The sequence below is a fragment of the Rhinatrema bivittatum genome, chromosome 2 (genome assembly GCF_901001135.1).
Source record: "Rhinatrema bivittatum chromosome 2, aRhiBiv1.1, whole genome shotgun sequence".
NCBI classification, from domain to species: Eukaryota; Metazoa; Chordata; class Amphibia; order Gymnophiona; family Rhinatrematidae; genus Rhinatrema; species Rhinatrema bivittatum.
In genome coordinates, this window is record NC_042616.1 from 12,971,131 (window position 1) to 12,998,042 (window position 26,912).

At 47.2% G+C, this 26,912-nt stretch overlaps 1 protein-coding gene across 2 annotated transcripts in view; it reads right to left on the reverse strand.

Annotated features, from left to right (window-relative positions):
• Nucleotides 1-2,287: 2,287 nt before the first annotated feature.
• The window catches only part of LOC115083558 (zinc finger protein 585A-like), a 42,042-nt gene continuing 17,417 nt past the window's right edge, over nt 2,288-26,912 (reverse strand). The window contains exons 3-5 of one of the 2 annotated variants that reach the window (XM_029587452.1): nt 12,803-12,935; nt 3,608-6,781; nt 2,288-3,064 (exon numbers count right to left, since the gene is read on the reverse strand). In XM_029587452.1, the coding sequence (XP_029443312.1) occupies nt 2,976-3,064; nt 3,608-6,781; nt 12,803-12,935 (3,396 nt within the window). In that variant the 3' untranslated portion in view covers nt 2,288-2,975. Of the gene's footprint in view, nt 3,065-3,416; nt 6,782-12,802; nt 12,936-26,912 lie in introns of those variants that run through there. The other variant, XM_029587451.1, reaches the window with a different exon arrangement.

Below are 26,912 nucleotides of genomic sequence, written 5' to 3' on the forward strand. Positions count from 1 at the left end.
AAGTAGCATGGGGGGGGGGGGGGGGGGGAGTCAACGGAGTGAAGAGCTCCGAACTACAACCAGCCCCCTTTCAAAATTTTACTTTTCTGTTTTTTTTTTGTCAGCTTGATCCCTTAGAAAATAAGGTAAGAGAAAGCAAAAATAGTAGCCTAGGTGAGACAAGAAAACTCCACCAAGCTATTGAAAACAAGGGGAACTGGAATTCCCCTGCTCCTTCTGCTGGAGTCAGAACACTACTGGGCTACGAGACCTGGGATATTGGCGTATGTAGCTCCTCCCCTAGAAGTTTGGTCTGACTCCCTCTGCTGGACGGGGGACATAACCCACCGTCTGGACTGATCCTGGTACGTACAGGGAATGGCCCGTTCTAAAGTCTACTCCCCGCTTGTGTCCAGTTTCTAATTTACCAATTCTTTGTAGTATACTTAAACGTTTTTCATTTGTTTTTTTCTGCAAATATGATGCCCTTGCTATCAGTTTACCCTGAGCCACCGTTTTAAAGCATTCCCAAACTGTAGCTGCTGTTACATCTTCCCTAATGTTTTCCTGTAAACATTGTGTCATTTCCTGTTCCAAAACGTCACAATATTGATTGTTTAGAAGGCTTTCATTAAGTCTCCAATATCACTCCCCAGATTGAACCCCCAAGCCCTTTAGTGTGTTCCAGATGGCTGCATGGTCTGACCAGGTTATGGGCTCTATCCCCATATCCTGTACTTTATTCATCAGGGCTTTGTTAACTAAGAAACAGTCAATCCGGGAATAAGACTGGTGCACCTTAGAATAAAATACCATGCGTCAATTAAGTTCCATTCTTGCAGGAGGAATTTTAATCCCTTTCTGTGAGCTCTCGAATAATCACCAGGTCCCTTACTAGAATCTAGGAACGGATATCTAGTCAAATTAAAATCGCCTCCAATTAGGAGTTTGCCCTCACTCATTGCTTCATAGTATAGGATAGTTGTATCAAGAATGGCCCTTGCCCAGAATTTGGTGCATACACGTTAATCAATGTATATATGGCCGAGCCCAACATAAATTTAAGGATAAGGTATCTACCCTCGGTATCACGCACAACCGAGAGTACGTTCACAGTAACAGATTTAGCAAAAAGGATCGTTACCCCACCATATTTATTATCCTTAGTTGCCGCTGAGAAATATTGATTGGGAAAATGGGTGGAGATCATTAATATTTTATATTTTTTCCTCAAATGTGTTTCCTGGCATAACAGGATATCTACCCGATCCCAGATTGCATCTTCTAGTAGGCATTTTCTCTTACGTTGGGTATTTAGACCTTTAACATTCCAAGAACATATTTTGAGTTCTCCCATATTAGCGGCAAATTACATAGAACGCGATTCTGTCACCCACTGTACAAAGCACAAGTTACACCATACCCCATATATACATAATGACAATCTTTCCGTTATATAGACACTCGTAGCCTCCCCAATAACTGCCCTACGATCCTGCTGTGGTGAGTCCCCACAAGGCTCCTCCCTGTGGGTGGAGTCAACTCTTGCCACAGTCTAAGGGCCCACTTTCTAGTTCAACACACACAGAACGTAACACTCCTAACCCTGCCCACAAAGCTGAATGGGGAAAGGGACCCTGTTACTGCTGCACTCGTTCACTATGCTCTGTGTATGGAAGTTGCAGAGCAAAAAACACTCTGAACCACTTAATGAGTGATGACACTCACCCCACGCACTGAGCCTGATGTCACCTTTGCCACCAGAAAAAAAACAGGTCTATTGTGTAACGCCACTTGCCATCCCTAACATTCACTCAGGGTAACCCTGTGGTCACTTGGAAGATCCCGCCAAGCACTGCCCAGGCCAGCCTACCCCAGCATGGCAATTTCTTATGTTCTTATACTGGTACCTGCCACCTGAATTCCTGCTTGCCTCTTGGCAAATTGCCCACCCACAAGCTATCCCCTGGTGGTTTCTAGGGACACTGAGGCCCCTCACAACAAGGGTCACACAGTTCCTAGAAATACACCCCCAGACCATCATTACAGATTATTGGGATCATTAGTTCAAGACAGGGAGAGCTAACAAACCAATAAGTTTATTAAGAAAAAGTAGGAACAGTGACCAGATAAAAGATTTAAACTGTAAACAGAAATAGGCAAAAAAGGACGATACTGCAAAAGTTAACTGAACACTTTCAATACTTAGCTGGGGAGGTCAGGAAAAAGGCTGTCCACTCTCATTTGTTTGGAACGGGTCCACGGAAGCTGAACAGGGCCTCAGCACAGAGATCTTCCTCTTCACTGCTAGCTGAGTCTGGAGAGTTCCAGAACCCTCAGGGTAAGTTCTCTGTCTCCAGGGCCAATCAGGAAACACAGTATTAATAGTGAGCTTTCTGGCCAATGGCACTGCAGGGTGTGTTTTAGTGTTACATGTACTCAGGGCTGCTGGGATGTGAATGCTGATCAAGCCACCTTCAGTCAAGGCAGCATCCAAAGCCTCTGCCTGAACTACAGTGCAGCGGTCAAACACTACCTGCAAGCCAGCACACAGGGAATGAGCTCTCTGGGGAAAAGTGTCACATGGCAAAAAAATAAACTACAAATCATGCAAAACCCCCATGTTGCCAAAATCGCTACTTAGCTGAATAACATATTCAGCTAAGTAGCACTGCTCCGATCCACCCACTGCCCACCCATAACTTACTCAGCCATTGAACATAACTGGATATTCAGTAGCAGTAAGATAGATGGATAAGTCCTAATTATCCAGTTTTCTGACATCTGAATATCAACCTCCCCTGATTCTTATAGCTTATGTGATGGAAATGGAGAAGTTTTATTGTTCTTGCATCCAGCATTTTAATATCTTTATTAGGCCAGTCTTCTATTCCAAAACTATATGAAAGCATATTAACTGAATTTGACTCCTGTGCAACTTTTCTGGTGGCTTGCAAAGTCTTCCTTTCTACTGAAGTTTTACCAGACACAGTACATTAACTTGATTTTCCTCCAGTATGAATTTTCTGATGCTGCATGAGTGATGTCTTCTGACTAAAGCTTTTACCACATTCAGTACATTTATTTTTTTTTAAACTTTATTAGGTTTTTCAAAGATTTACAAAGCACAACTCTCAAAGAAATAAAAGTACTGTTACACAACAATGAATGATATTGAACAAGCAAAACCTAGAATTTTAACCTCCCCCTTCAAAAAACTCCAGCCCTCCCTATTTCCCCCCCTCCCCCCCTCTACCCACCCACTGTACACGGGATTAATAAGTATAAATGTCTTTATGCCAGTATTCCAAGATCCTTATGTCGTGTTCTCTGAGTAATAAACTTGTCCGCTGGTGAAGAAGGCTCATTGCATCATCTGGCAGTTGTATGTCGTCTTTTCCAAAGCCCATGGATCTCGATAATTTCCAATGCGTGGAGTTAAATATTTTGTAAACGCTGCCCACATGAGCTTAGTCTGCACAGATCTCTTTGGTGACTCTGGCTTAATAATAGCGTGCTCCATAGAGCAAAGGCGAATCATTTTCTGGAACCAATTGTCATAGTTAGGGGGGTAATTATCTGTCCAATTTGCAAGAATGACTTGTTTCCCCACCTTCAGTACATTTAAATGAATTTCCTCCAGTATGGATTCTCTGATGCTGCATGAGAGAGTGCTTTTGACTAAAGCTTTTACCACATTCAGTACATTTAAACGGTTTCTCTCCAGTATGCGTTCTCTGATGCAATGTAAGAGATGTTTTGTCACTGAAGTCTTTACCACATTCAGTACATTTAAATGGTTTCTCTCCAGTATGGATTCTCTGATGCCGCATGAAAGATGGCTTCCAATTAAAGCATTTACCACATTCAGTACATTTAAATGGTTTCTCTCCAGTATGGATTCTCTGATGCCGCATAAAAGATGGCTTCCGAGTAAAGCTTTTACCACATTCAGTACATTTAAACGGTTTCTCTCCAGTATGCATTCTCTGATGCTGTATGAGAGATTGCTTCTGACAAAAGCCTTTACCACATTCAGTACATTTAAATAGTTTTTCTCCAGTATGGATTCTCTGATGCAATATGAGCGATGTCTTCTGACTGAAGCTTTTACCACATTCAGTACATTTAAAGGGTTTTTCTCCAGTATGCATTCTCTGATGCAATGAAAGAGATGTTTGGTCACTGAAGCCTTTACCACATTCAGTACACTTAAATGGTTTTTCTCCAGTATGGATTCTCTGATGCAATTTGAGCGGTGTCTTCTGACTGAAGCTTTTACCACATTCAGTACATTTAAAGGGTTTTTCTCCAGTATGCATTCTCTGATGCAATGAAAGAGATGTTTGGTCACTGAAGCCTTTACCACATTCAGTACACTTAAATGGTTTTTCTCCAGTATGGATTCTCTGATGCTGTATGAGAGATTGCTTCTGACAAAAGCCTTTACCACATTCAGTACATTTAAATGGTTTTTCTCCAGTATGGATTCTCTGATGCTGCATGAGAGATGTCTTCTGACTGAAGCGTTTACCACATTCAGGACATTTAAATGGTTTTTCTCCAGTATGGATTCTCTGATGCCGTGTAAGACATGCCTTGGATCTGAAGCCTTTACCACATTCAGTACATTTAAATGGTTTCTCTCCAGTATGGATTCTCTGGTGCACTTTAAGAGCTGTTTGGTCGCGGAAGCCTTTACCACATTCAGTACATTTAAATGGTTTTTCTCCAGTATGGAATATCTGATGCTGCATGAGATGTGTCTTCCGACTAAAGCTTTTACCACATTCAGGACATTTAAATCGTTTTTCTCCTGTACGGATTCTCTGATGCTGCATGAGAGATTGCTTCTGACAAAAGCCTTTACCACATTCAGTACATTTAAAGGGTTTTTCTCCAGTATGGATTCTCTGATGCTGCATGAGAGATGTCTTGTGACTGAAGCTTTTACCACATTCAGGACATTTAAATGGTTTTTCTCCAGTATGGATTCTCTGATGCTGCATGAGAGATGTCTTCTGACTGAAGCTTTTACCACATTCAGTACATTTCAAGGGTTTTTCTCCAGTATGTGTTCTCTGATGCAAAATGAAAGGCGCCTCCCGAGTGAATCTTTTACCACATTCAGTACATGTAAATGGTTTTTTTCCAGTATGGATTCTCTGATGCAATGTAAGACCTGCCTTGGATCTGAAGCCTTTACCACATTCAGTACATTTAAATGGTTTTTCTCCAGTATGGAATATCTGATGCTGCATGAGATATGTCTTCCGACTAAAGCTTTTACCACATTCACTACATTCAAATGGTTTTTCTCCTGTATGGACTCTCTGATGCTCGATGAGATATGGCTTCAGATAAAAGCTTTTACCACATTCAGTACATTTAAATGGTTTCTCTCCAGTATGGATTCTCTGATGCCGCATGAAAGATGGCTTCCAATTAAAGCTTTTACCACATTCAGTACATTTAAATGGTTTCTCTCCAGTATGGATTCTCTGATGCCGCATGAAAGATGGCTTCCGACTAAAGCTTTTACCACATTCAGTACATTTAAATGGTTTTTCTCCAGTATGGACCATTTGATGCTGCATGAGAAATGTCTTCTGACTGAAGCTGTTACCACATTCACTACATTCAAAAGGTTTTTCTCCTGTATGAATTCTCTGATGCAATATGAGAGATTTCTTCCAACTGAAGCTTTTACCACATTCAATACATTTAAATGTTTTTTCTCCGGTGTGGATTCGCTGGTGGATAATGAGTTTGCACTTCTGGCTGAAGCTTTTACCACACTCAGTGCATATAAATTGACTTTCTACTTTGGGGATTTTCTTCTGTTCTGAGTCAACTGCCTTACCACGGAAGCTTTTTTCAAACTGAATGCAAGACAATGGTCTTTCACCATTAAGTTTTTTTCTGCCTCTTAAAATGACTTCCCCCTCACATAAACTTTTATTGCATTCATTACTTGAAAATGCTCTCTCTCCTGGTTGGAATTTTCGTTTTCTTGTGAAGTTTCCTTTCTGATTGAAGTTTCTGTCACCATCAGTACTAATGAATAATTCTTCTCTCTGTATTGCTTGGTTCATTATTAGGTCTTGCATTTGAATGTTTTCTCCACTTTCAGAACATGAAAATGTTCTCTCTTCAATCTCCATTTTCTGATGATGTAATGAAGAGAACTCAGAACTGTAAGATTCTCCATCTTGAGGGCAATGAGAGGGTCTCTTACCTGTGTGCGTTCTTTGGTGTATTAATAAGGATTCCCTGCAAGAAAAGGTTTTCTTGCATTCGATACAAGTGCAAGTGCTCCCTTCAGTGTGGATTCTCTGGTGTAATTTCAGAGATAACTTCTGTTTGCATGGAAAAGGTCTTGCTCCTGGGTGATTTCTCTGGTGCAACACAAAATGACACTTTCTATTAAAGTTTTTCCCACAGGTGTCCCAGTGAAAGGATTTCTTCCCTTCCTCCTCTTTCTGCTGGAAGTCAGAAGTTATTTGATCACTGTTATTACTTTGGAAGGGATTCTCTCTTCTCAGATGTCTCTGGTGCTCAGGGATGTCTGTGAACTCCCTGTCACTTCTCTCACAAGCAGTGACTCCATCAGGTGAGTCTCCTGCAGAGTCTTGCTCCTTCTTCTCTGATTCCTGCTGTCTTTGGCTAATGTCTCCCCCCTCAGTCCTCTGGGCAAGATTCTCACAGACATTTCCTGATTGTCTTGGTGTAAGTGCTAATACTATAGGGTGTTCTTCTCGATTCTCCTCCCTCTTCTCTTTCTGTATGACCTCATTGTCTGCTGGATATAAAAAGAAGGAATTAATCATGTGTAAGTGACAATGGCATGGAAAGCTACCAATAACCTGAGATGAGACATTCAGAAGGATCAAATAATCAACACATGGTATCTCTGATATTAAAGAATTCTATGACTTAGCAGAAAGCTTTATGTGATGCCTATGAAAACTTATCTAAGCTGTCTTTATAGAAATATTCAGAGAAGTTAAGAAAATCAATGAGTTCTCTCTACCATACTGCGTAGGATGCAGAAAGAAAGCTGATGCAATATAGGAACTTTGGAGATCACACAGGTCCCTCCTTTAGGATTCCTATAGGTCTGGTTCCTCTGGGCTTATCTTTTTATTTATTTAATAACATTTATAATCTGCTTATAGTGGATCTGCCAAACTAAACATTATAATAACAAGTTAAAATAATAATCATGGACCATTAACCTTCAGTGATCTAAAAACAAGGGTTAAAATTTTAAATTTAATCTACTGCTACAGCAGCAACTGAAGTAATTCACACAGCAGTAGAGTTGCATGATCCCAAGGAAAGCTTCTTATAACTAAACGGGCTGTGGATGTTTGGAGCGTCTGCAAGGCTCGCAGGCTAGAGTGAGGCAGACCAATCCCTAACTTGATGCAATCATCAACAGTAGAGGGCAAAATAGATTGTACATCCAGATTGCCTCTCCCAGCGGATTCAGAAACCCAGGAATAAATGGGTTACAGTGGGCTCTGGTAGAACAAGATCTGTAACTCAGATAGCCAATTTCCCCAACTTTGCAGCATCCTGTATATCCACCCCACTACACCCACACAGGAGTCAGACATCCAGAATTCAAAAACCCAGGAAGGTGAAATTACTACTCAGCTGATAATTTTCTCTCCTCTAGGACAAGCAAGCCTGTCCACATAAGTGGGTTATGCACACCTACCAGCAGATGGAGACAGAAACCAACTGACTCGCTGATGTCACCCTCATATAGCCCTGTACTGACGTCAGTGTTCCAGTATTCCGCAAAAGCAGACTGTGGCAACTAATTAACACTAGAACTGTAAGTCCGGAGTTAAAAACACTTCCTCCCCCACTCATTCACTTCTTTTTTTTCTTCCAGCGAGCAAAGCACTGGGCTCAGACGAGAAGGAAATGCAGAAGCCGTAACAGACAAAGAAGGCAAACACTTACAAGGCCCTTAGATGACCCGAAGATCTGCATAGGCCTACGAATTCTACCTCAAATAATGTCCCTGAGAAAGGACAAATAGAAAAATCAGTACAGTTCTGTACAGGCAGCTCAGGGCAGGATTGTGGATTGGCCTGCCTCTCAGAGAGGAAAGGAAATTATCAGGTAAGTAGTAATTTCACCTTCCTCTGAATCCAGGCAGGCCAGTCCCCACAAGAGGGATGTACCAAAACTACTTCCTCGTAAGGGAGGAGGCTGCTCACGTTCTCAACACCGCTCCGGCAAAAGACGCAACTTCTCGAACCCTCACCACCATACAATAATGATTGGAGAAGGGATATAACCAAGGCAACTTCACTGCTAGGCAAATCTCCAACAAAGAAAGAAACTATAACTGTCCAAGGTACCAGTTCCTAAATGTAATCCACTTTGAAGTGCTGAAAAAAGTGCAAAAAGTGGAATATAAATCTAAATAAATAAATACCGTTAGCACTGTCGAACGAGCCCTAATTAGCCTGGGTAATGGCTTATCCACATTCACCTAAGCCGCTGTGATCACATCTTTAATCCAAACTGCCACTGTGGGACGAGAAGCTGTTTCTCATGAAGTACGAAGAGACGATCTGTTCTCCGCAAGGTCTCAGTAACCCTAAGTTAATGCAATAGATGTCTCCGCACATCCAAGGGATGCCACATCCACCGCTCCAACCAACGAGGGCAACAATATGGACAGATTGAAAGAAAAAGTCAGGTACCACCTTGGACATGAAGGAAGGTACAGTCCTAACCTGTACTCTGTCCAGTGTAAGCACCAGAAGCAGGAAGCTACCAAAGAGGAAGAAATGTGGGGCCTGCCAAAAAGGTCAAGCATACAAATGTCCACAGTGGCAGTCAAACAGGCTTAACACCCTTAAAAAATCTAGACCCTTCTGGGTGCAATGAAAAAAGGTCTCCCTTGAACTTGACCCCTATACCAAGCCAAAGCTGCAACTTCTAACTTCAGCGTACTTAGCACCAGCCCGTTAGTCAAACCTTCCTGCTGAAATACCAAAATCAAAGAAATCACCGCTGTGGTGGGAACACACTGCCGGTCCAGAGAACCATTCCCAAAGAACCTCCAGAGACGCACATTCGCCAAGGACACTAAACCTACTCCTCTGGCCGAGGTACGGACCAATTCACAGCCCGCATCTGCTAAAAAGAGGGCAGAGAGATCCATAACCGTTCTGGAATTCACTCCAGAATCATCAACTTCCTGAGAGAGGAGCAGACAAGATCGTGCCACTAGGGCGCAACAGGAAGCAATCTGTAAAGTCAACACCACTGCTTCAAAGGCCTACTTAAGGATAGCCTCAAGCCCCCTATCATGCTCAACCTTCAAGGCCACTCCTCCCTCCACAGAGATAATCATCTGATTAGAGATGGCACAGACAAGCGCATCCATGTTGGGAAAATAAACGCTCTCTCGCCAATGGATCCAGGAGATACAGGGGTTCCAATGTACGACACCCTTTAAAATTTGCCTCTGCGGCGCCCCATTCAAGATCAATCATAGAAACATAGAAATGACGGCAGAAAAGGACCAAATGATCCATCCAGGCTGCCCATCAAGCTTATGGTAGCACCAGCCGCGCCATACAGGTTTCCCCCATAAAAGGGATCATCAGGAGGTGGCAACTGCCGTGGCATACAAGTTACCCCACACTTAGTTTCCCAAACTGCTAAACTCAGGGCCCTCGTTGTTCAATTCTCTGTTATCCCTTGCGTTGAAGCAGAGAGCAATGTTGGAGTTACATCACAAGTATAAGGCTTATCGGTTAAGGGTTATAACAGCCACATCAGCAAGTTACCCCCAGGCTTGGTTTCCCAGCCCGTAAAAGTCAGTCGTGTGCTTGTTGGTTGCTGTCCCCTTTTCCTCTTGCTGTTAAAGCAGAGAGCAATAATGAGTTGCATCAACGGTATGAAGGCTTGTTGGTTAAGGGTAGTAACCACCACACCAGCAAGTTACCCCTGAATGGCATCCATAACAGGGAAAAAACAAGAGGCTTTATGCAAGGAAGACAAAATAGGATTCTTCTTCGGTTCAGACATGGAATCCGCACCAAGAACACTCGGCATCTTTAATGTCTGGGAAATCAGGGCCGGCAGTTCATCTCTATGTAAAAAAGGCAACATGGTTCAATACGGTTCCAGGGTCTGCCTCATCATCAGTGCCATCCAGGTTCCTGTCAGGAACACCCGCAGCAAACTGAGGCGAGCTCCGGCACTTAAACATAGAACTGGAAGAGGGAGGGTGAGGGTCCGACCTGGCAGGATTGGGCGAAGCTGAGGACTGCGCCTGAAGAAAGGATTGCAAACCCTGAAAAAAAACTCTAATAGTACGAGCCACAAACACAAACTGTGCGTACCACCAAACGGAAAACCTTGTGCGTGCAAATGTCGCTTCCAGAACTGGGCGCACAGCACATGTGCAGAGCCAGACGCACTAGAAGCACCAACGTTGCACTAGAGGGCAGTAAAGCAGGCACAAAAGCGGGCAAAAATGCAGCCGCGGCCTTCCATGCGGCATGCAAGAAACAAGCCTTGCTGCGGGGCCTAGCCCACCGGTGCCACCCAACCTGCCAAGTTCTGCTAGCACCACCGGGAGCGGGAACAAACGCCAGAACGGCGCACCAAGCACGGAGACCGGAGGAAGTCCTGCAGCCCCCTCTGTCATCACTACATTTTTTATTATTTGTATTTTTTTTAAACTCACCTGAGCTCAGCCCTCACCGGTGAGTACAGACACCACCGCTTTCGGCCTCCTGCACCCACTGCCTTTAAGCTGTACAATTGTTTAGCCTCTGCCTTACTGTTCCTTCTTCCAAAGGGTTTCAGTTCCCTAATTATCTTTATTTTTAGATCAGACTGCTTGCTGTGGCTAAACCTTCGGGGGAGGCTTCTCTCCTGGATCCCTTTCTGTAATACAAGTCTCAGGAATCTCACAGGAAGATGTTTTCTTTTTAGAATTTTACAGATAATTCATCTTTTGTTAGTATTGAATCATAACAGTAAGCATAAGTTTCATTCTATGTAAATAGGTTATAAGTATTCCAGTATAACTGTAAGAATGGTCGTCTTCCTGGGGAGAAGGGTACAACGCAATGTACCTGCTGAGAGAGTGCAGGCCTTCTCCCAGTGTCCAGGGCTCCAACCACCCCTTATATACAGGTTTTTCTCTCTCTCTGACCTCAAGCCCTCTGCATGCAGTCAGCAGTCATCCTTCTGACTGCCAGGACACACATTTTCCTTCGTTCTACAAACAGCTTAACTTCTCCCATCTGTTTCTCCTTTGGTGCTCTCAGGCACGGTTCCCACAGATAAAACAAAACTTTGGGGTCACGGTGATTCACAGGCACATGCACCCGCTCTCTGCCAGATCCCAGGTTTCCCTGTGCTGCTACAAAGGAACAAGAACAGTACAAGTTTCCACAGTTTTGCAGCCCTTATGCCTCAAAAGGTCATAGGTCATTGCAAAACTGTTACAAGGGTCAGGTCTTGTCTCTACATTTCCCTCTTGAGGAATTCCAGAATTAGGGATTCCTCACTATTAGGGAAAAATGAAAGAGCAATGGGTGCACGGGTAGGCAGGGCTCTTCAGCAGTGATTATAGGTTATTCTTTTTCACTCAACACACAATAAAGCTCTGGAATTTGTTGCCAGAGGATGTGGTGAGTGCAGTTAGTGTAGCTGGGCTCAAAAAGGTTTGGATAAGTTCTTGGAGGAGAAGTCCATTAACGGCTATTAATCAAGTTTACTTAGGGAATAGCCACTGCTATTAATTGCATCAGTAGCATTGGATCTTCTTGGTGTTTGGGTAATTGCCAGGTTCTTGTGGCCTGGTTTGGCCTCTGTTGGAAACAGGATGCTGGGCTTGATGGATCCTTGGTCTGACCCAGCATGGCAGTGTCTTATGTTCTTATTCAGAGGGGATCTGGGAAATCCTCACCACCACTTTTCTTCTCCTGGTGCTTCAGGTTTATCTCCCTTGCTACCTGCTCCATTGATGGCGCCGAGGCTGCAGTGATTGCCCCCATGCTGTGAGTGTCCTTGCCCCTCCTTTGCTGCCTGTAGCCTCTCTTCCTGCTTTGGGTGATGTTCAGATGCGACGTAATGATTCCCGGAGCCCCTAGTAATCTTATAATATATTGAGACAATAAAATAGGTTTCCCAATCTTACTTGTGTCTGTAGAAATTCTCTCGCTTTTACTGGTTGAGGAAAAGGGACCTCAGGTATCAGCACAGGGAGGAGATCTCAGGGATGGGAGGGAGAGGGAAAGAGTATGAGAAGGCCAGGGATGGGGTGAGAATAAGGAGAGAGGATTAAGGACAGGAGATTAGAAAGTTTGAAAAAGAGGGGGAGTATTGGAAATCTAGGATGGGGGAAGAGGGGGAAGGAAGAAGAGGGGAGGATCGGGGAGCAGGGGAGAGGTAGGAAGGAGAGAAAAGGAGGTTCCACTACCTGCAGACAGAATCTGAGATCCCGGGAGGGAGATCCAAATTGCTATTGCTGTAGTGGGGAGTGGGAGAGCGGCCAGAAAAGAGAAGGAGATACTCCATGCCGCAGGAGACGGAGGGCTCTGGGGATACACCGAGCTGCTTCATTCTTACAGCATCAGTGATCAGCTGCCAATTCTTATCAGGGGGTTCACCCCAGCTCTGTCTGCCTCAATCCCGCCCTTCCTGTTCCCTACACAAGAGAGGAGGGAAATCCAGGGCTGTGTGCACATTTACTGTGAGGCGCTGACCCAATGATGTTTAGTAAAACATCCTCTGTGTAAACTAGAAATGCAGATAATGCAGTCCTTACCTAGACCCAGGGAGCTCAGGGTCTCATAATTCTCCTTCATCACCTCCCTGTAAAGCTCCTTCTGTCCTTCATCTAAATACTCCCACTCCTCCTGGGAGAAAGAGACAGCGATGTCCTCAAACGTCACCCGCACCTGAAACACAAACCAGAAACACTCAGGGACACGTGGAGGGGGCTCAGCGGCTTTAACCTCTTAACATTTTATCATAGAAGAGAGGAGACCAGGACCCCTCATCCCCAGGAACTGCCAGACTTGTTCCCCTGGAGTCAGTTTCTTTTCTGGATCTCAGGGTTTGAAAGTCTAATCCCAGAGACAGAGAATATGAAAAGTCTCTGCCTGGATAAATCAGTGAATAATAAACCCCAGGATCTCACAGAGCGTTACCCAGAACCTCAGGAACATCTGATTCTGTCACATCAGGAGGGCTCACTGTGCTCTCATCCTCCTGACTGCTCAGCCCCTAACCTTGGGGCATCTTTGATGCCGTTCCCTCCTTCTGCACATCCAAAACCCTGCTAAAGTGAGTCCGTTCCTCCTCTATAACTCTGCTTAAATCTCTCCCTTCCTCCTCGAGCCTGCACCAAAACCCTCCTCCCCTCTCTTATCTCCTCCTGCTTAGACTTCTGTAACTCGCTCTTTGAATCGTTTTTCTCCCCTGCAATCTCTTCCACATTCAGCTGCATGACTTCTCTTCCTTTAACCTCGCTGTGATCTTCTCAGCTCGCTACATTGGCTCTCTGTCCACTTCCACCTACAGCTCAAGCTTCTCTCCCTCCCCTCACTCTGCAGCTCCTCATTTCTTTCTTTTCTCTCCCTTCCTCGTGATCGCCGTTCATCAGGCAAGTTGCCCTTATCTCTCTTTCTCCACCACTTTTCAATTCTGTGCTTTCCACCCTGCTTTGCCGAGTGCCTGGAAGAGACTTCCTGAGCCCATGTGTATTGCTCCCTCTCTGGCCATATTCAAATCCAGTTTAAAAACTCGCCTTCTTGGGGTTGGATCCAAGATGGCCGCAAAGATAGACTCGCTCGGCCTTGGATCCCTTGGGCGTGTTTACTTTGAGTCTCTTTTCTTGCTGCATTTTACCTGCGATGGGGAGAAAATGCAAACCAAGGACTGAACCTTACCCTGCAGTTCCTCCGACGTTGCCTTTCTCAGGCTCGACGGACGCCCATGTGGGGCGCAGCGACACGAGGTCAGGGCTTCGGCCGCTGGAGAGTGGGGGAGGGGAATTTGAGCTCCCCCCTCTCTCCCTGGCTCAATATCGCCACTCAGCCCCGCCGGGGGAACGCCGCCGGATGTCCCTGCCACGATGAGAGGGGCCCCGGAAGCGAGGGAAAACGCCGCCAGACCAAAGTGCCGGAGGGCGGGGCCCTGCAGGCAGCCCAGAATTATCCCCTGGTCAAACCGGCGTGGGAAGAGCGGCGCTGCTGGAGAATCTCCCGTGCTGAGAATACCTACCGGGGTAAGAGCTGCAGGTTTCCCTCTTGAGACTCGATGGGAAAGCAGAGTGGAGATGAGAATTTCTATTCTGCAGCAGTTCCTCCCAGTAAATACTAAAATTAAAGAGGTGGAAGATAAAAGAAAAGTGATGTCTAATACAGCTGAGAACTGGAAAAACAAGAGTCTGTTATCAAAGCTCAAGTTAATGGCATCCAGCAGGTCCAGGCAGCAAGGACTGGAGAAAGGAAACCTGACCTTGAAAATCGAAAATGGGGTCAGAAATAGAAATGTGAGACTTGTACATTTTCCTCAGATCCCATTGCCTTGATTAGACTGTAAGCTCACTGGGGCAGGGACTGTCTCCTGTGTGTGTCTATACAGTGCTGGGTAAACCTAGTAGTGCTTTAAACATGATAAATAGTAGCAGTAGTGCTAAATCCTAACATAGAGTTAGACATTTCAATGTCCGACTGCACATCGCTTTAAGATGTTTCTTTCAAATTAGGAGACGATCAAAATACAATCAATCAATCAAGTAAAGAGCAGGGCAGGAAGAGTTTGGGGTCCTGGCCAGTAACCTGGCTCCCATTTCCAGTTACTTCCATGGCTCACATGCCGGTTGATTAAGTGATGCATCCCATTTCAATAGAGCTTACAATCTAATCAAGACAAGGAGCCAGGCCAAAAAACACTTGGGGAATTTATTTTATTAACAAAATCGTTAAAATTAATGAGGCTGTAGAGGAGGAAGTGACATCATCAGGCTTGATGGCTGCCTGAGCCACGAGCTCCGCAGCTAATTTTCTACAAAAATCAAAAACAGGAGCGAGAAAGAAATGTAATATTGCCGAAATGCACACGAACCCGGTCTGAACGCTTGGGCGATGGCTGCAAAACGAAAAACGGTAGATTTCCAATGGTTTTCATACCGGAAGATTGGAGACCGAGGGGACGAGACTGCCGGCCAGGACACCGGCGGAGAACCCTCAGAGGACGCCTTTAATATAACCTAGGAGGAGGCGCCTACAAGAGCAGAATTTCGAGACTGGTTCTGCAGCCTCCGCCAAGATCTAAAAAACTGCAAGACCGAAACACAAGAAATGCTGGGCGAGTTCCACGAAGAATTAGCCGCCCTGGGGCAAAGGGTGGATGACACAGACACTCGAATGGATGCACAAGCAGAAACCAGCAAACGGCTTCACGAGGCCTATTCTGAACTACAGGAAGAAAATCTGAGTGTGCGGGCTAAGTTGGCTGATCTGGAAAATAGGGCCAGAAGAGGAAACGTACGTGTCAGAGGATTTCATGAATCGAAGGAAAACGCTGACTGTACAGATACCATCCGCAGGTTCTGTGCATTCTTGCTGGAAGCTTCCCCAGAACGTGAGGGGGGCCCAGCAGGCAACCATAAAACTAGATAGGGCCCGTAGAGCCTTGAGAGCACCAGGTAATGGGCAACCAAGAGACATTATAGGATGCTTCCATGACTATAGCATAAAAGAACAAATAGTGGGAGCTGCACGGAAGGAAATGAGATGGACTTGGGAAACCCAGGAGATATCTGTATACGCGGATCTGTCTCAAGCCACACTCCAAAATAGACAGGAACTGAAAGAGGGGACTGCATTTCTTAGAAAAGAGAACATAAAATAGAGATGGATGCACCCCTTCGGCTTAACATATACCTGGAATGGCGAATCTGCACGCCTCTCAAATATAGCGGATGCCATAAGAACCTTGAAGGAGCGAGGATTCAATGCGACAACTGCGCAAGCAGTGGGTAATAAAAAATACCTACCTAAGGATCAACAGCCCCGATGGCAACAGGCAAATACCAGAAATGGAGAAATTACTTACCTGATAATTTTGTTTTCCTTAATGTAGCAGATGGACTCAGGACCAATGAGATGTATAAAAGCTACTCCTGAACCGGGTGGGAGGCTGCCCGTGACCCACTTAGTAGTGCCCTTGCAAATGCCGTGTCCTCCCGAGCCTGAACATCCAGATGGTAGAATCTGGAGAAGGTATGGATGGAGGACCATGTCGCTGCCCTGCAGATCTCGGCGGGTGACATCATTCTGGTTTCTGCCCAGGATGCTGTCTGGGCCCTGGTAGAATGGGCCTTGACCTGAAGAGGTGGAGGCTTTCCTGCTTCTACGTAGGCCACTTTGATAACTTCCTTGATCCAGCGGGCTATGGTAGCCCGCGAGGCCACTTCCCCTTGTCTCTTCCCGCTGTGAAGTACGAAAAGGTGGTCCGTTTTTTTTTTTTTGTATTTAAAGAGTTTATTGTCAGTCAGTGCAAAACAGTGATACATAACGTTAGCACATAAAAACATGAATAAATATGTAAGTCAAAACAAGAAATGTACCGTGGTAGTAACCATCCACCTCAAGGTGAAACAATACAGTCATAGCCAAAAGTGACCGAACTTTCCATTTATACATTCACCCCAGCCCCGTCAGCCCACCCCCCACCCCCCCATACACTGGTAATACCTATCCATCAGGGAAAAAGTATATGCAAAAATCTCGCCTGGGAGATGAAACTTAGTGAGACCACCAAATAGCAAGGGAACAAGGTAAGGGAGTGAAGGGCTCAAAGGAAAAGATGTAAAGGTATATAGCGGGAAACAGCCCAACATGGACCAGTAAGAAAAGTATGTAGCAAGGATGGAGCAGTCCAGGGCAAGACCAACAATAGTGGTGACACCCGTTTAGGGGCAGACTTTATGGAGCTCTAACCACTTGGTATAGTAGCCCCACATTCTTTCAAACGCCGCCAACCGGTCTCTACACACCGCAGTGAGTCTACTAAGTTGGTAGTATGTGTGAAGTCTATATTGAATTTTAGCTAAGCTGGGGGTATTGGCCTCCTTCCAGTGGAAAGCTATCTCTGTACGTGCAGCAATAAAAACTTGTAACAAAAATTTCTGTGTGTCTTTATTGTGATCGGGTAAGGGAAAGCCGAGCAGTACGTGCTGTGGTTCAGCGCACACCGGTGCTAGGACCATTGCTGAGAGCCAATCCATTACCCCCCGCCATACTAACGCCACCTTAGGGCAATCCCACCAGATATGGTAGTAGGTACCAAGGTGACCACAGCCCCGCCAACATTGGTTAGATAGTGCTGGCTTAAACTTATGAAGACGCTCTGGTGTATAATGCCAGCGGTAAATTAATTTATAACAGTTTTCCTGTAAACTGGCCGACACCGAGCATTTGTGAGCCAGGGAGTAAATAGAATCCCAGTCAGTGTCGTCCAGTTGACAGGGAAGATCCTGTTCCCATAACAAGCGATGGCGTGGGGTATCTGTCAACAGCCCATTGAAAAGGCCATAGATCTTGGAGATGACACCTCTAATGGTAGAAGCGTATTTACAGTAAGTTTCGAACAGAGTACCTGTCAGTTTGAGAGTACCCCCCCGCAATCCACGCTTAACAAAGTGGTATAGTTTGGCGTAGTGCAAAAAATCCCCACCACTCGACGCCCGTTGGGTACGTAATTGGTCTAGAGTGCACAATGTCCCCTGACGCTGCACATGTACCAGTCTTGTAATGCCGGCGGATACCCAGCTTTTCATAGTCACGGAAGTGTCATGAATGGGATAAACCGTATTAGTGTTAAGGTGAGTCATGGTGAAATATCGCTCTGGTCCCACCAACCTAGTTTTCCAGTGAAGCCACACCCTAAGGGTGATGCGAAGAGCAAATGGCGTGTATTGAATATATCCCCTAGTCAAAGGGGGTTGCCAGGGGAGAGCCGATAAGGGAACTGTCCCTACCAATGCCTGTTCAAGCAGCACCCATTGCGGGATGTCAGTAGTGCGATGGAGTGCCACCAAAGCTCGAAGCTGCGCCGCCAAATAATACCACAATAAATGAGGTAACTGAACACCCCCCTGAGATTTAGTCCGGTATAACGTTGCCCTGGCCACCCGTGGAGGCCGCTTGCGCCAGATGTAACTGCACAGCATCTGCTGCCATTTCTTCAATATGGGGGTAGGCAAAAACATTGGTATCGTGGTGAAAAAATATAAAAATCTGGGCAGGATGTTCATCTTAACGATAGTGAGACGACCCAACCAGGAATGCATCTGATGCCGCCAGTTATTTAAATCTTTACGGATAGTTTGCACTAGTGGGTCATAATTTAGCTTATACAGCTGACTAGTTGTGGAGCCTAGTCGGACTCCCAGATATTTAAGGGACGAGGTAGCCCATTTAAAGGGAAATTGGCGCCCCAGGGTCCGTACCTCCGAAGGCAGCAAAGTGAGATTAAGAATCTCCGATTTGTCATAATTAACCTTCATACCGGACACAGAGGTAAAGCGCTGTAATTCAGACATGATTTGCGGCAAGGAGGACCCTGGGTCTGTGATAGTGAACATCACGTCATCTGCGAAGAGGGATATCTTAAAATGATGTTCCCCCTTCCGAACTCCCACCACTCCCTGTGAGGTTCGGATGGTCGTTGTGAAGGGTTCAAGAAAGAGGGCAAATAATAAGGGGGACAAAGGGCATCCCTGTCTGGTTCCTCGCTGAATCTCAAATGGCATGCCATTTGGCATGCCATTGGCCTTGACTCGCGCCAGGGGTCGGTTGTACAATTTTTCCAACCAAGTCAGAAAAGAAGGGCCAAAGGACATGGTGTTTAGTGTCTGAAAGAGGAATGGCCAGTGCACTAAATCAAATGCCTTCTCCGCATCTAAAGAGAGAAGGATAGCTGGCATCCCCTCAGCATGTACCCAATCAATAATATCAATGATCCTCCGGACATTGTCCGCCGCCAACCGCCCCGGGACGAAACCCACCTGGTCATTATGTACCAAGGTTGGCAAAACTCCATTAAGACGAGCGGCCAGGACTCGCGCTAGAATTTTAAGGTCTATGTTAATTAAGGAGATAGGCCGAAACGAGGCACATTTTGTGGGGTCACGCCCCGGCTTTGGTAGCACTGTGATGCCGGCAGTGTTAGCGTCCCGTCCAACAGTAGTCCCCTGCAAAAGAGAGTTGAACGAGTCCGTCAAAGGTCCCGCTAAAAGATGCGCAAATTTGCGATAATAACCTCCCGTAAAGCCGTCTAGGCCCGGGGCCTTACCGGGCTTCAGGTGTTTAATAGCTAGAAGCACTTCTGCAGTCTCGACAGGCTTGTCTAGAAAAGCCCTCTGTGAGTCAGTCAAGGAAGGTAAGTGCATGGAATGCAGGTAGTCGGTAATGGCAGCATCAGTGATCGTACCATCAGAGGAATAAAGATGGGCATAAAAATTGGTAAAAGCCTGCCGTATACCCTCCGACGTTGTAGTGGTAGAACCCCCCGGGGTAACTATCTTGGCAATAGTCGCCTGTGCCCTCTTGGCCCTTAATTTTTGTGCCAAATAGCGCCCTGCTTTATTGCCACCCTTGAAAAATTTCTGCTTTAACAAAAGCATATGGTGGCTAACAACCTCGTCATCCAGGGACCGAAGTTGTCCCTTAATCTGTAGGATTTGGCGATAAACAGAGTTCAAGGAGGTGGTACTATGCTGCTTAGTCAGGACCCCCAACTTAGTGAGTAGACTGAGCCTAATAGCCTCCCGGGTCTTATTGCAATAGGCAGCTTGGGAGAGAAAGAGTCCCCGCATCACCGCCTTAGAGCATTCCCAGACCGTTAAGGGATTCACATCCTCTGTCATATTTTCCTGAAAAAAGAGTTTCATGTGCGACTCCATCTTTGCTACAAAATCCCGGTCTTTAAGTAAGCCCTCATTAAGTCTCCATGGCCTATACCCAGGGGCAACGTCCTGTAGATCAACTTCGAACCATATTGGGGCATGGTCAGACCATGTAATGGGCTCGATCTCTGTTTTCCGTACCCTGTTTTGCATTTGCTTAGAGACAAAAAAGTAGTCTATCCAAGAGTATGTGCCATGTGGGGGGGAGTAAAAAGAGTAGGATCTAGAGTGCGGATACCGCTGCCGCCATATGTCCAACATACCCCATTTAGTAAGGAAACTGCGCCACTTGGACCTAAAACCAAGAGCTGCGCTGGTTCCTGTACTGTTGTCCAGAGAGGGCGTTAAAGTAGCATTAAAGTCCCCTCCCAGCACTAAATCCCCCTCCAAGTGCTGCAACAAAAGTTCATCAAGATGAGTCAAAAAGGCCACCTGATCCGTATGTGGAAAATAAACGTTAAGCAGGGAAATTATACTGTTACCCACCCGGATTTTCAGAAAAATATATCTGCCCTTAGGATCTATCAGTTTGAACAACTCCTCATGAACACATGCCGATGAGATTAGTACGCCCACTCCAACATATTTCCGCACCTTAGAGCTGGCTGCCCAGTGACAAGTAGGGAATTGAGGAAAGGCCAAGAGCCTTTCATGGTGTTTCCTTACATGCGTCTCTTGAATAAATGCTATGCCCGCCCTCTGTCGCTGAAGCTCCTTAATGAGCAGCAAGCGTTTCCTCGGAGTGTTCAGTCCCTTCACATTAAGTGATAAAATCTTAGTAGCCATATCTCAAAGTAGTGGTGAAACAACCCCTTCCCTTACCATGTGGCCTACTAAACACAAGAATCCCCTAAGCAGCTCCCCCGATCCCGAGACATCAAAAACGCATGTGTTTCCCAGAATGTGTCCCAGTGTATTCCCCATCAATCCAACTGTATCCATCCAATCCGCCTTGGGATACATGAAATGGAGGCCGTATACACCCGACTTCCGGCAGTCACCAGCTTACACCACCACCCCCCCCCCCCCCCCCCCCCCCCCCGCTAACCAGCTTAACATGAACAGATAAACTCAAAAACAGCCTATAACCGTAACAAACAGCATAAAACAGCTGAAAAAACCCAGTGCAGAGTACACCGTGTCGTCCACAGTACCCCGCCATGTAGTCAAGAAGTGGCAGGAACCCGCAGTGTCACAGAATTAACCAGACCTGCTCCATAACAGTCAGTCCAAAAGAGAAAGTCTCCAATAGAGATAGATCAACCTTGGTCGTTCGGTGGTGAACGTCGAATATCAGACTGTCTCCGAAGTCGCTTCCCACCTTTGTCCGCCCTCTGCCATCGAGGAGCTGTATCCAGGCTTTCCGGTGGGGACGCCATTTTGGGCACTTGAAATGTCGCAGGGATGTGTGCTTTAGTAAATGCCTCCAGCGCTTCCACTTTATTTTTAATCCTGTAAGTCACCCCCTGAGCCTGAAACAAAAGTCCAAAGGGGAATGTCCAGCGATATCTTATACTCTGTTCCCTGAGAGCCAAGGTCACCTCTCTGAGCTCGTACCTCTTTTGCAGTGTAACAGGGGCTAAATCTTGAAAGATGGTGATGGTCTGATTTTTCCAAGTTATCTCCTTCATGGAGCGGGAGGCCGAGTATACTCTCTCCTTAAGTTGAAAATTATGGAAGCAGAGTACCAAGTCTCGTGGCTGCTTGTCACGGCGCTGCCCCAGAGCCCTGTGTGCACGGTCCAAGGAGATATCCGAGGGGGCAGGCAAGGAGTCAGCAGTATTTCCCTGACACGCGGAGAGAATGTGAAGACAAATTTGTTGGGCCACCACAGTGACATCAGCGAAGTCCTGGGTATCCGGCACTCCCCTAATGCGTAAATTATTGCGCCGGTTCCGATTTTCTAAGTCCTCAATTTTCTCCTGAAGGGCGAGAAGATCAGCTCGATTTTGTAGTCCTTGAGAATGTAAAGTATTCAGGGCCTCCCCGTGAGAATCCACCCTGTTTTCAATTTCATCCGCCCGGTTCCCCAGGGCTGCTAGGCCTTCTTTAACTTCTGCCACCGACTCCATAATCTCCCGTTTGTGCTGCTTCATATCACCTCGCAATTCAATGAACCATTGGCGTGCCTCTTCCCGAGTGAGAGGGGTTCCCTCCGGGGTAGCTAGGGTAGCCGCGTGAGTTTCAGGGGGCGCCATGCTTTCCTCACCATTTCCTGCAGCGTTTTCCCCGTCGGAGCCGCCATCTTGGTCGGGCTCAGGAGCCAGCTTGCCATAGGAATATTGCCGCAAATCGGCGGTTCTCCGTTTCGTGGCCATCGGGTCCAACTTGCCAGGAGAGTCGGGTACTGCCAGGTAATTTTTTAGAAAAAATTTGCAACGTTTGCGCTGGTTTCGGCGGGAAAGGGGCTGCCGGGGGAACGGAGCTCTGCAGCTACGCGACCGCCCTCATCGATCGCTCAACCTTTGTATCAGGTGGTCCGTTTTTCGTACGGGTTCTGACATTTCCAGGTATCTGGACAGGAATCTGCCTATATTGAGGTGGCGTAGACTACGAGCTTCTTCCGAATTCTTCAAGTCATCCAGCGATGGTAGCGAGATGGTTTGGTTAAGATGGAAGTGTGATATCACTTTGGGAAGAAACGAAGGGGCCGTGCGTAGCTGGATGGATCCTGGGGTGAGTATGAGGAACGGCTCACAGCAGGACAGTGCTTGTAGTTCTGAGATACGGCGGGCTGAGCAGACTGCCAGCAGAAAGGCTGTCTTTAAAGTTAACAGATGGAGAGACAGACCTCAGAGGGGTCTGAAGGAGGTTCCTGCCAGGAAATCCAGGACCAGGTTGAAATTCCACAGAGATACCGGCCACTTTAGTGGTGGGCGGATGTGTTTGACTACTTTCAGGAAACGTGCCACGTCCAGGTGAGAAGCTATGCTGTCGCCCCCGCTCTTGGGGCCGTAGCATGCCAAAGCGGCAACCTGTACCTTGATGAAGTTGAGGGACAGTCCCTTCTGTAGCCCGTTCTGTAAGAATTCCAGGACTAGGGGAACTTTAATTGAGCGTGGCTTGATGTCATGGTCTTCGCACCAGGCTTCAAAAACTCTCCAAATCCTTATGTACATTAGAGATGTGGAGAACTTGCGTGCTCGGAGGAGGGTGTCGATTACAGCCCCCGAGTATCCGCTCTTTCTCAGGTGAGCCCTCTCAATGGCCAGACCGTAAGAGAGAACTGATCTGGGTCCTCGTGGAGGATCTGTCCTTGTTGGAGCAGGTCTCTGTGTGGAGGCAATGGTAGGGGGTTCCCTGCCAGCAGTCTTTGCATGTCTGCGTACCATGGTCTTCCTGGCCAGTCCGGAGCCACCAGAAGAACTAATCCCCTGTGTAGCTGTATCTTGTGAATGATTGTGCCCAATAGGGGCCACGGCGGGAAGGCGTATAATAGGGTCCCCTGTGGCCAGGTCTGTACCAGGGGGTCGATCCCCTGGGACTGAGGTTCCCGCCTGTGGCTGAAGTACCTGGGTACTTGGGCATTGGACCGGTTTGCCAGAAGGTCCATGTCTGGTGTCCCCCACCGGTTCACTATCATTTGGAACGCTATGGGTGAGAGCTTCCATTCTTCTGGGTCTAGCCTTTCCCTGCTGAGGTAGTCCACCGTGATGTTGTCTTTCCCGGCAATGTGGACAGCCGGGATCTCCTGGAGGTGTACTTCCACCCACGTCGTTAGGGGGTCTATTTCCAGAGACACCTGTTGGCTTCTGGTTCCCCCCTGCCGGTTGATGTAGGCCACTGTTGTGGCGTTGTCTGACATCACTCTGACCGCTTTGTCTCGGAGTCTGTGAGCGAATCGTAGGCAGGCTAGTCTGACTGCCCGGGCTTCTAGGCGGTTGATGTTCCATCCCGACTCTTCTGCGTTCCACTGCCCTTGGGCAGTTAATTCCTCGCAGTGTGCTCCCCATCCTCGTAGGCTGGCATCTGTGATGAGCAGGGTCCAGGTTGGGGAGGATAGTCTTTTTCCCTGGCTCAGGTGGCTAGCCAGTAGCCACCACCGTAGCTGGGTCCGGACTCTGCCCGGGAATGATAGACGTACTGCATAGTTCTGAGACAGCGGATTCCATCGTGATAGAAGTGAGCGCTGCAGGGGTCTCATGTGAGCTTGCGCCCATGGTACTACTTCCAGTGTGGATGCCATCAGGCCGAGGACTTGTAGGTAATCCCATGCTGTGGGGCAGGATTCGCTCAACAGGGCTTGTAAGCGGTTCCACGGTTTTGATCTCCTTGTGGGGGTCAGGCTGACCTTGTCTTCTTTGGTGTCGAATCGGACTCCTAGGTATTTTAGAGACTGTGAGGGCTGCAGACAACTTTTGTTTGTGTTGACCACCCATCCTAGGCTCTCCAGTAGAGTTTTGACTCTGTTGGTTGCTTGGTGGCTTTCCTCTGGGGATTTCGCCCTGATCAGCCAGTCGTCTAGGTAAGGATGTACGAAGATTCCTTCCTTCCTCAGTGTTGCCGCCACCACCACTATGATCTTGGTGAACGTCCGGGGTGCTGTGGCTAACCCGAAGGGTAGTGCCCGGAACTGGTAGTGACGGTCCAGGATTTTGAAGCATAGATAACGCTGGTGTTCCTGATGAATTGGGATGTGTAGGTAGGCCTCCGAAAGATCCAGATGGTAGAATCTGGAGAAGGTATGGATGGAGGACCATACAACTCTCCCAGTTGTATCGCCCTTATTACGGAGCATAGGGTTTCCATGCGAAAGCAGGGAATCCTCAGGTGGCGGTTGACCGACTTGAGGTCCAGGATGGGCCTGAACGTCCCCTATTTGTTGGGGACGATAAAATAAATGAAATAATGCCCAGTATTTATTTCTTGTGCAGGCACTGGGGTTATGGCCTCGGGGGCCAGTAGTCTGGTCAGTGTAGTTTCCATCGCCGCCATCTTGGCGAGGTCGTGGCAGGGGGACTCCACGAACTTGTCAGGAGGGGTTTGCAGAAAATCCAGGTAGTACCCCTCCCGAATGACTTGACCGAAGTTATCTCGACCCATCTGTGTTAGAATAGGGCTAGTCTGCCCCCTATGGCTTCTTCCCTTGGATGGGTCGGCTGAATCTCATTGTGGGGTGCGGATGGGGCCTGTACCCAAGCTGGTTCCCCTCTTGTTGTGCTTGTTCCGAAATGACTGGTTCCTGCCCGTAGGGCGGGGCACTTGATAGCTGTTTCTGTATGGATTGAAGCGCTGTGAACTTCTGCCCCTGGAGGATCAGGGGAAGGGTCGCTGGTTTCTCTTCATCCTGTCCTCCAGTAGGCGCGGCAATGGGGACTCGCCCCATTTGTTGGCCAGTTTCTCTAGCTCGCTGCCGAACAGGAGGGATCCTTTGAAGGGCATCCTTGTGAGGCGAGTTTTGGAAGATGCATCGGCTGACCAGCTTCGGAGCCAGAGTTGTCTCCTGGCAGCCACCGCAGATGACATTCCTCTGGCCGCTGTGCGCACCAGATCGGAAGCAGTGTCCACAAGGAATGATACTGCTGGTTCCATGACTTCTCCAGGGGTGTCGCTCCTGGTCTGAGATAAGCAGGCACGTGTCGCTACGGTGCAGCAGGCCGCTATTTGTAGGGACATAGTGGCTACGTCAAAGGATTGTTTGAGGATGGATTCCAAACGCCGGTCATGTGCATCTTTGAGCGGTGCTCCTCCCTCCACTGGGATAGTAGTGTGCTTCGAGACCACACAGACCATGGCATCAATTCTTGGGCATGCGAGAAGGTCTTTGGCCGCCGGGTCCAGGGGGTACATGGCTGCCATAGCTTTTCCCCCTTTGAATATGGACTCTGGAGCGCTCCATTCCAGGTCAATTAGCTGCTGGACGGCTTGCAATAGTGGAAATGGCGGTAGGTCTGGCGGAGGCCCTCCAGTAGAGGATTCGGCTTGGCCCCCCCCCCCCCCGAAGCATCTGGGCCTGGGATAGTGAGCTCCTTCAGGCTGTAGGTGACCAGGTCAGGGAACTCGTCCTTTGTGAAGAAGCATCTCATGGTTCGGTGAGGCTCTGTCCCCGGGGAGGGGGGGAGTTCCCCTTTCTAGGGGCTCGGCTTCCTCTTCAGAGTAGTCCGTGTCCCCATAGATGGGGCTCCTGGGTGGTGGAAACCTTTGTCTAGGCCTTCACCGTCGCGCTCTGCTTCCTGCACCCGCTGCCTTTCAGCAGCAAAGTCCACGCCAGGAACCGGCTACCGGACCAAGGCACATCTCTGAGGAATCTCGGAAATCACCTCAGGATTTCTCAACTGGGGGAAGGACCTTTAGGTATCACCACAGGAGAGCGGGGCTCGATCTTTCTTCAATTGGTATGGGGATAGCACCTCCACATCTGCTAGGAGACGGAGAGATACTGGATGGCTGAGGTCACTGCAGGGGTGTATCTAGGATGACATCAGCTTTGAAACCTGACTCCGTCTCCATCTGCTGGCAGGGGAGCACATAACCCATTGGTCCTGGGTCCATCCGGCTATACGCTAGGAAATTTATGTTTTTTTTTTTTGTAAACATCATTTTTATTAGGTTTTTGTAGGAACATCTGAACACTGAACGATAAGAAATGTAATATAGACAGATACAATGCAGCGTAACAAGTATCCAAGAAAAAGGAATGTATAGCACTATAAAACATGTGAAAACATTGTAAGGATATAGACAATGCTATCTCCACCCCGGAGAAACGACATAAGTATCTTATAATGTATTAGTCTCAGATGATCTAATAAATTCCCCCATTCCTTCTGTAGATGTTCCCTTTGCCCACCCTCCTCCCACCCTCCCTGAAACCGCTATCAATCTCACTCTCTCAAATCTACTTGCGTTAAATCAGGAGATAATAAGGTACAGTAACACTTAGTGCATAATATCCCTAATCAGGATAAGGTAACGTCAGATAGAAGAACACATGTTAAATTGTCACCATCAGAAA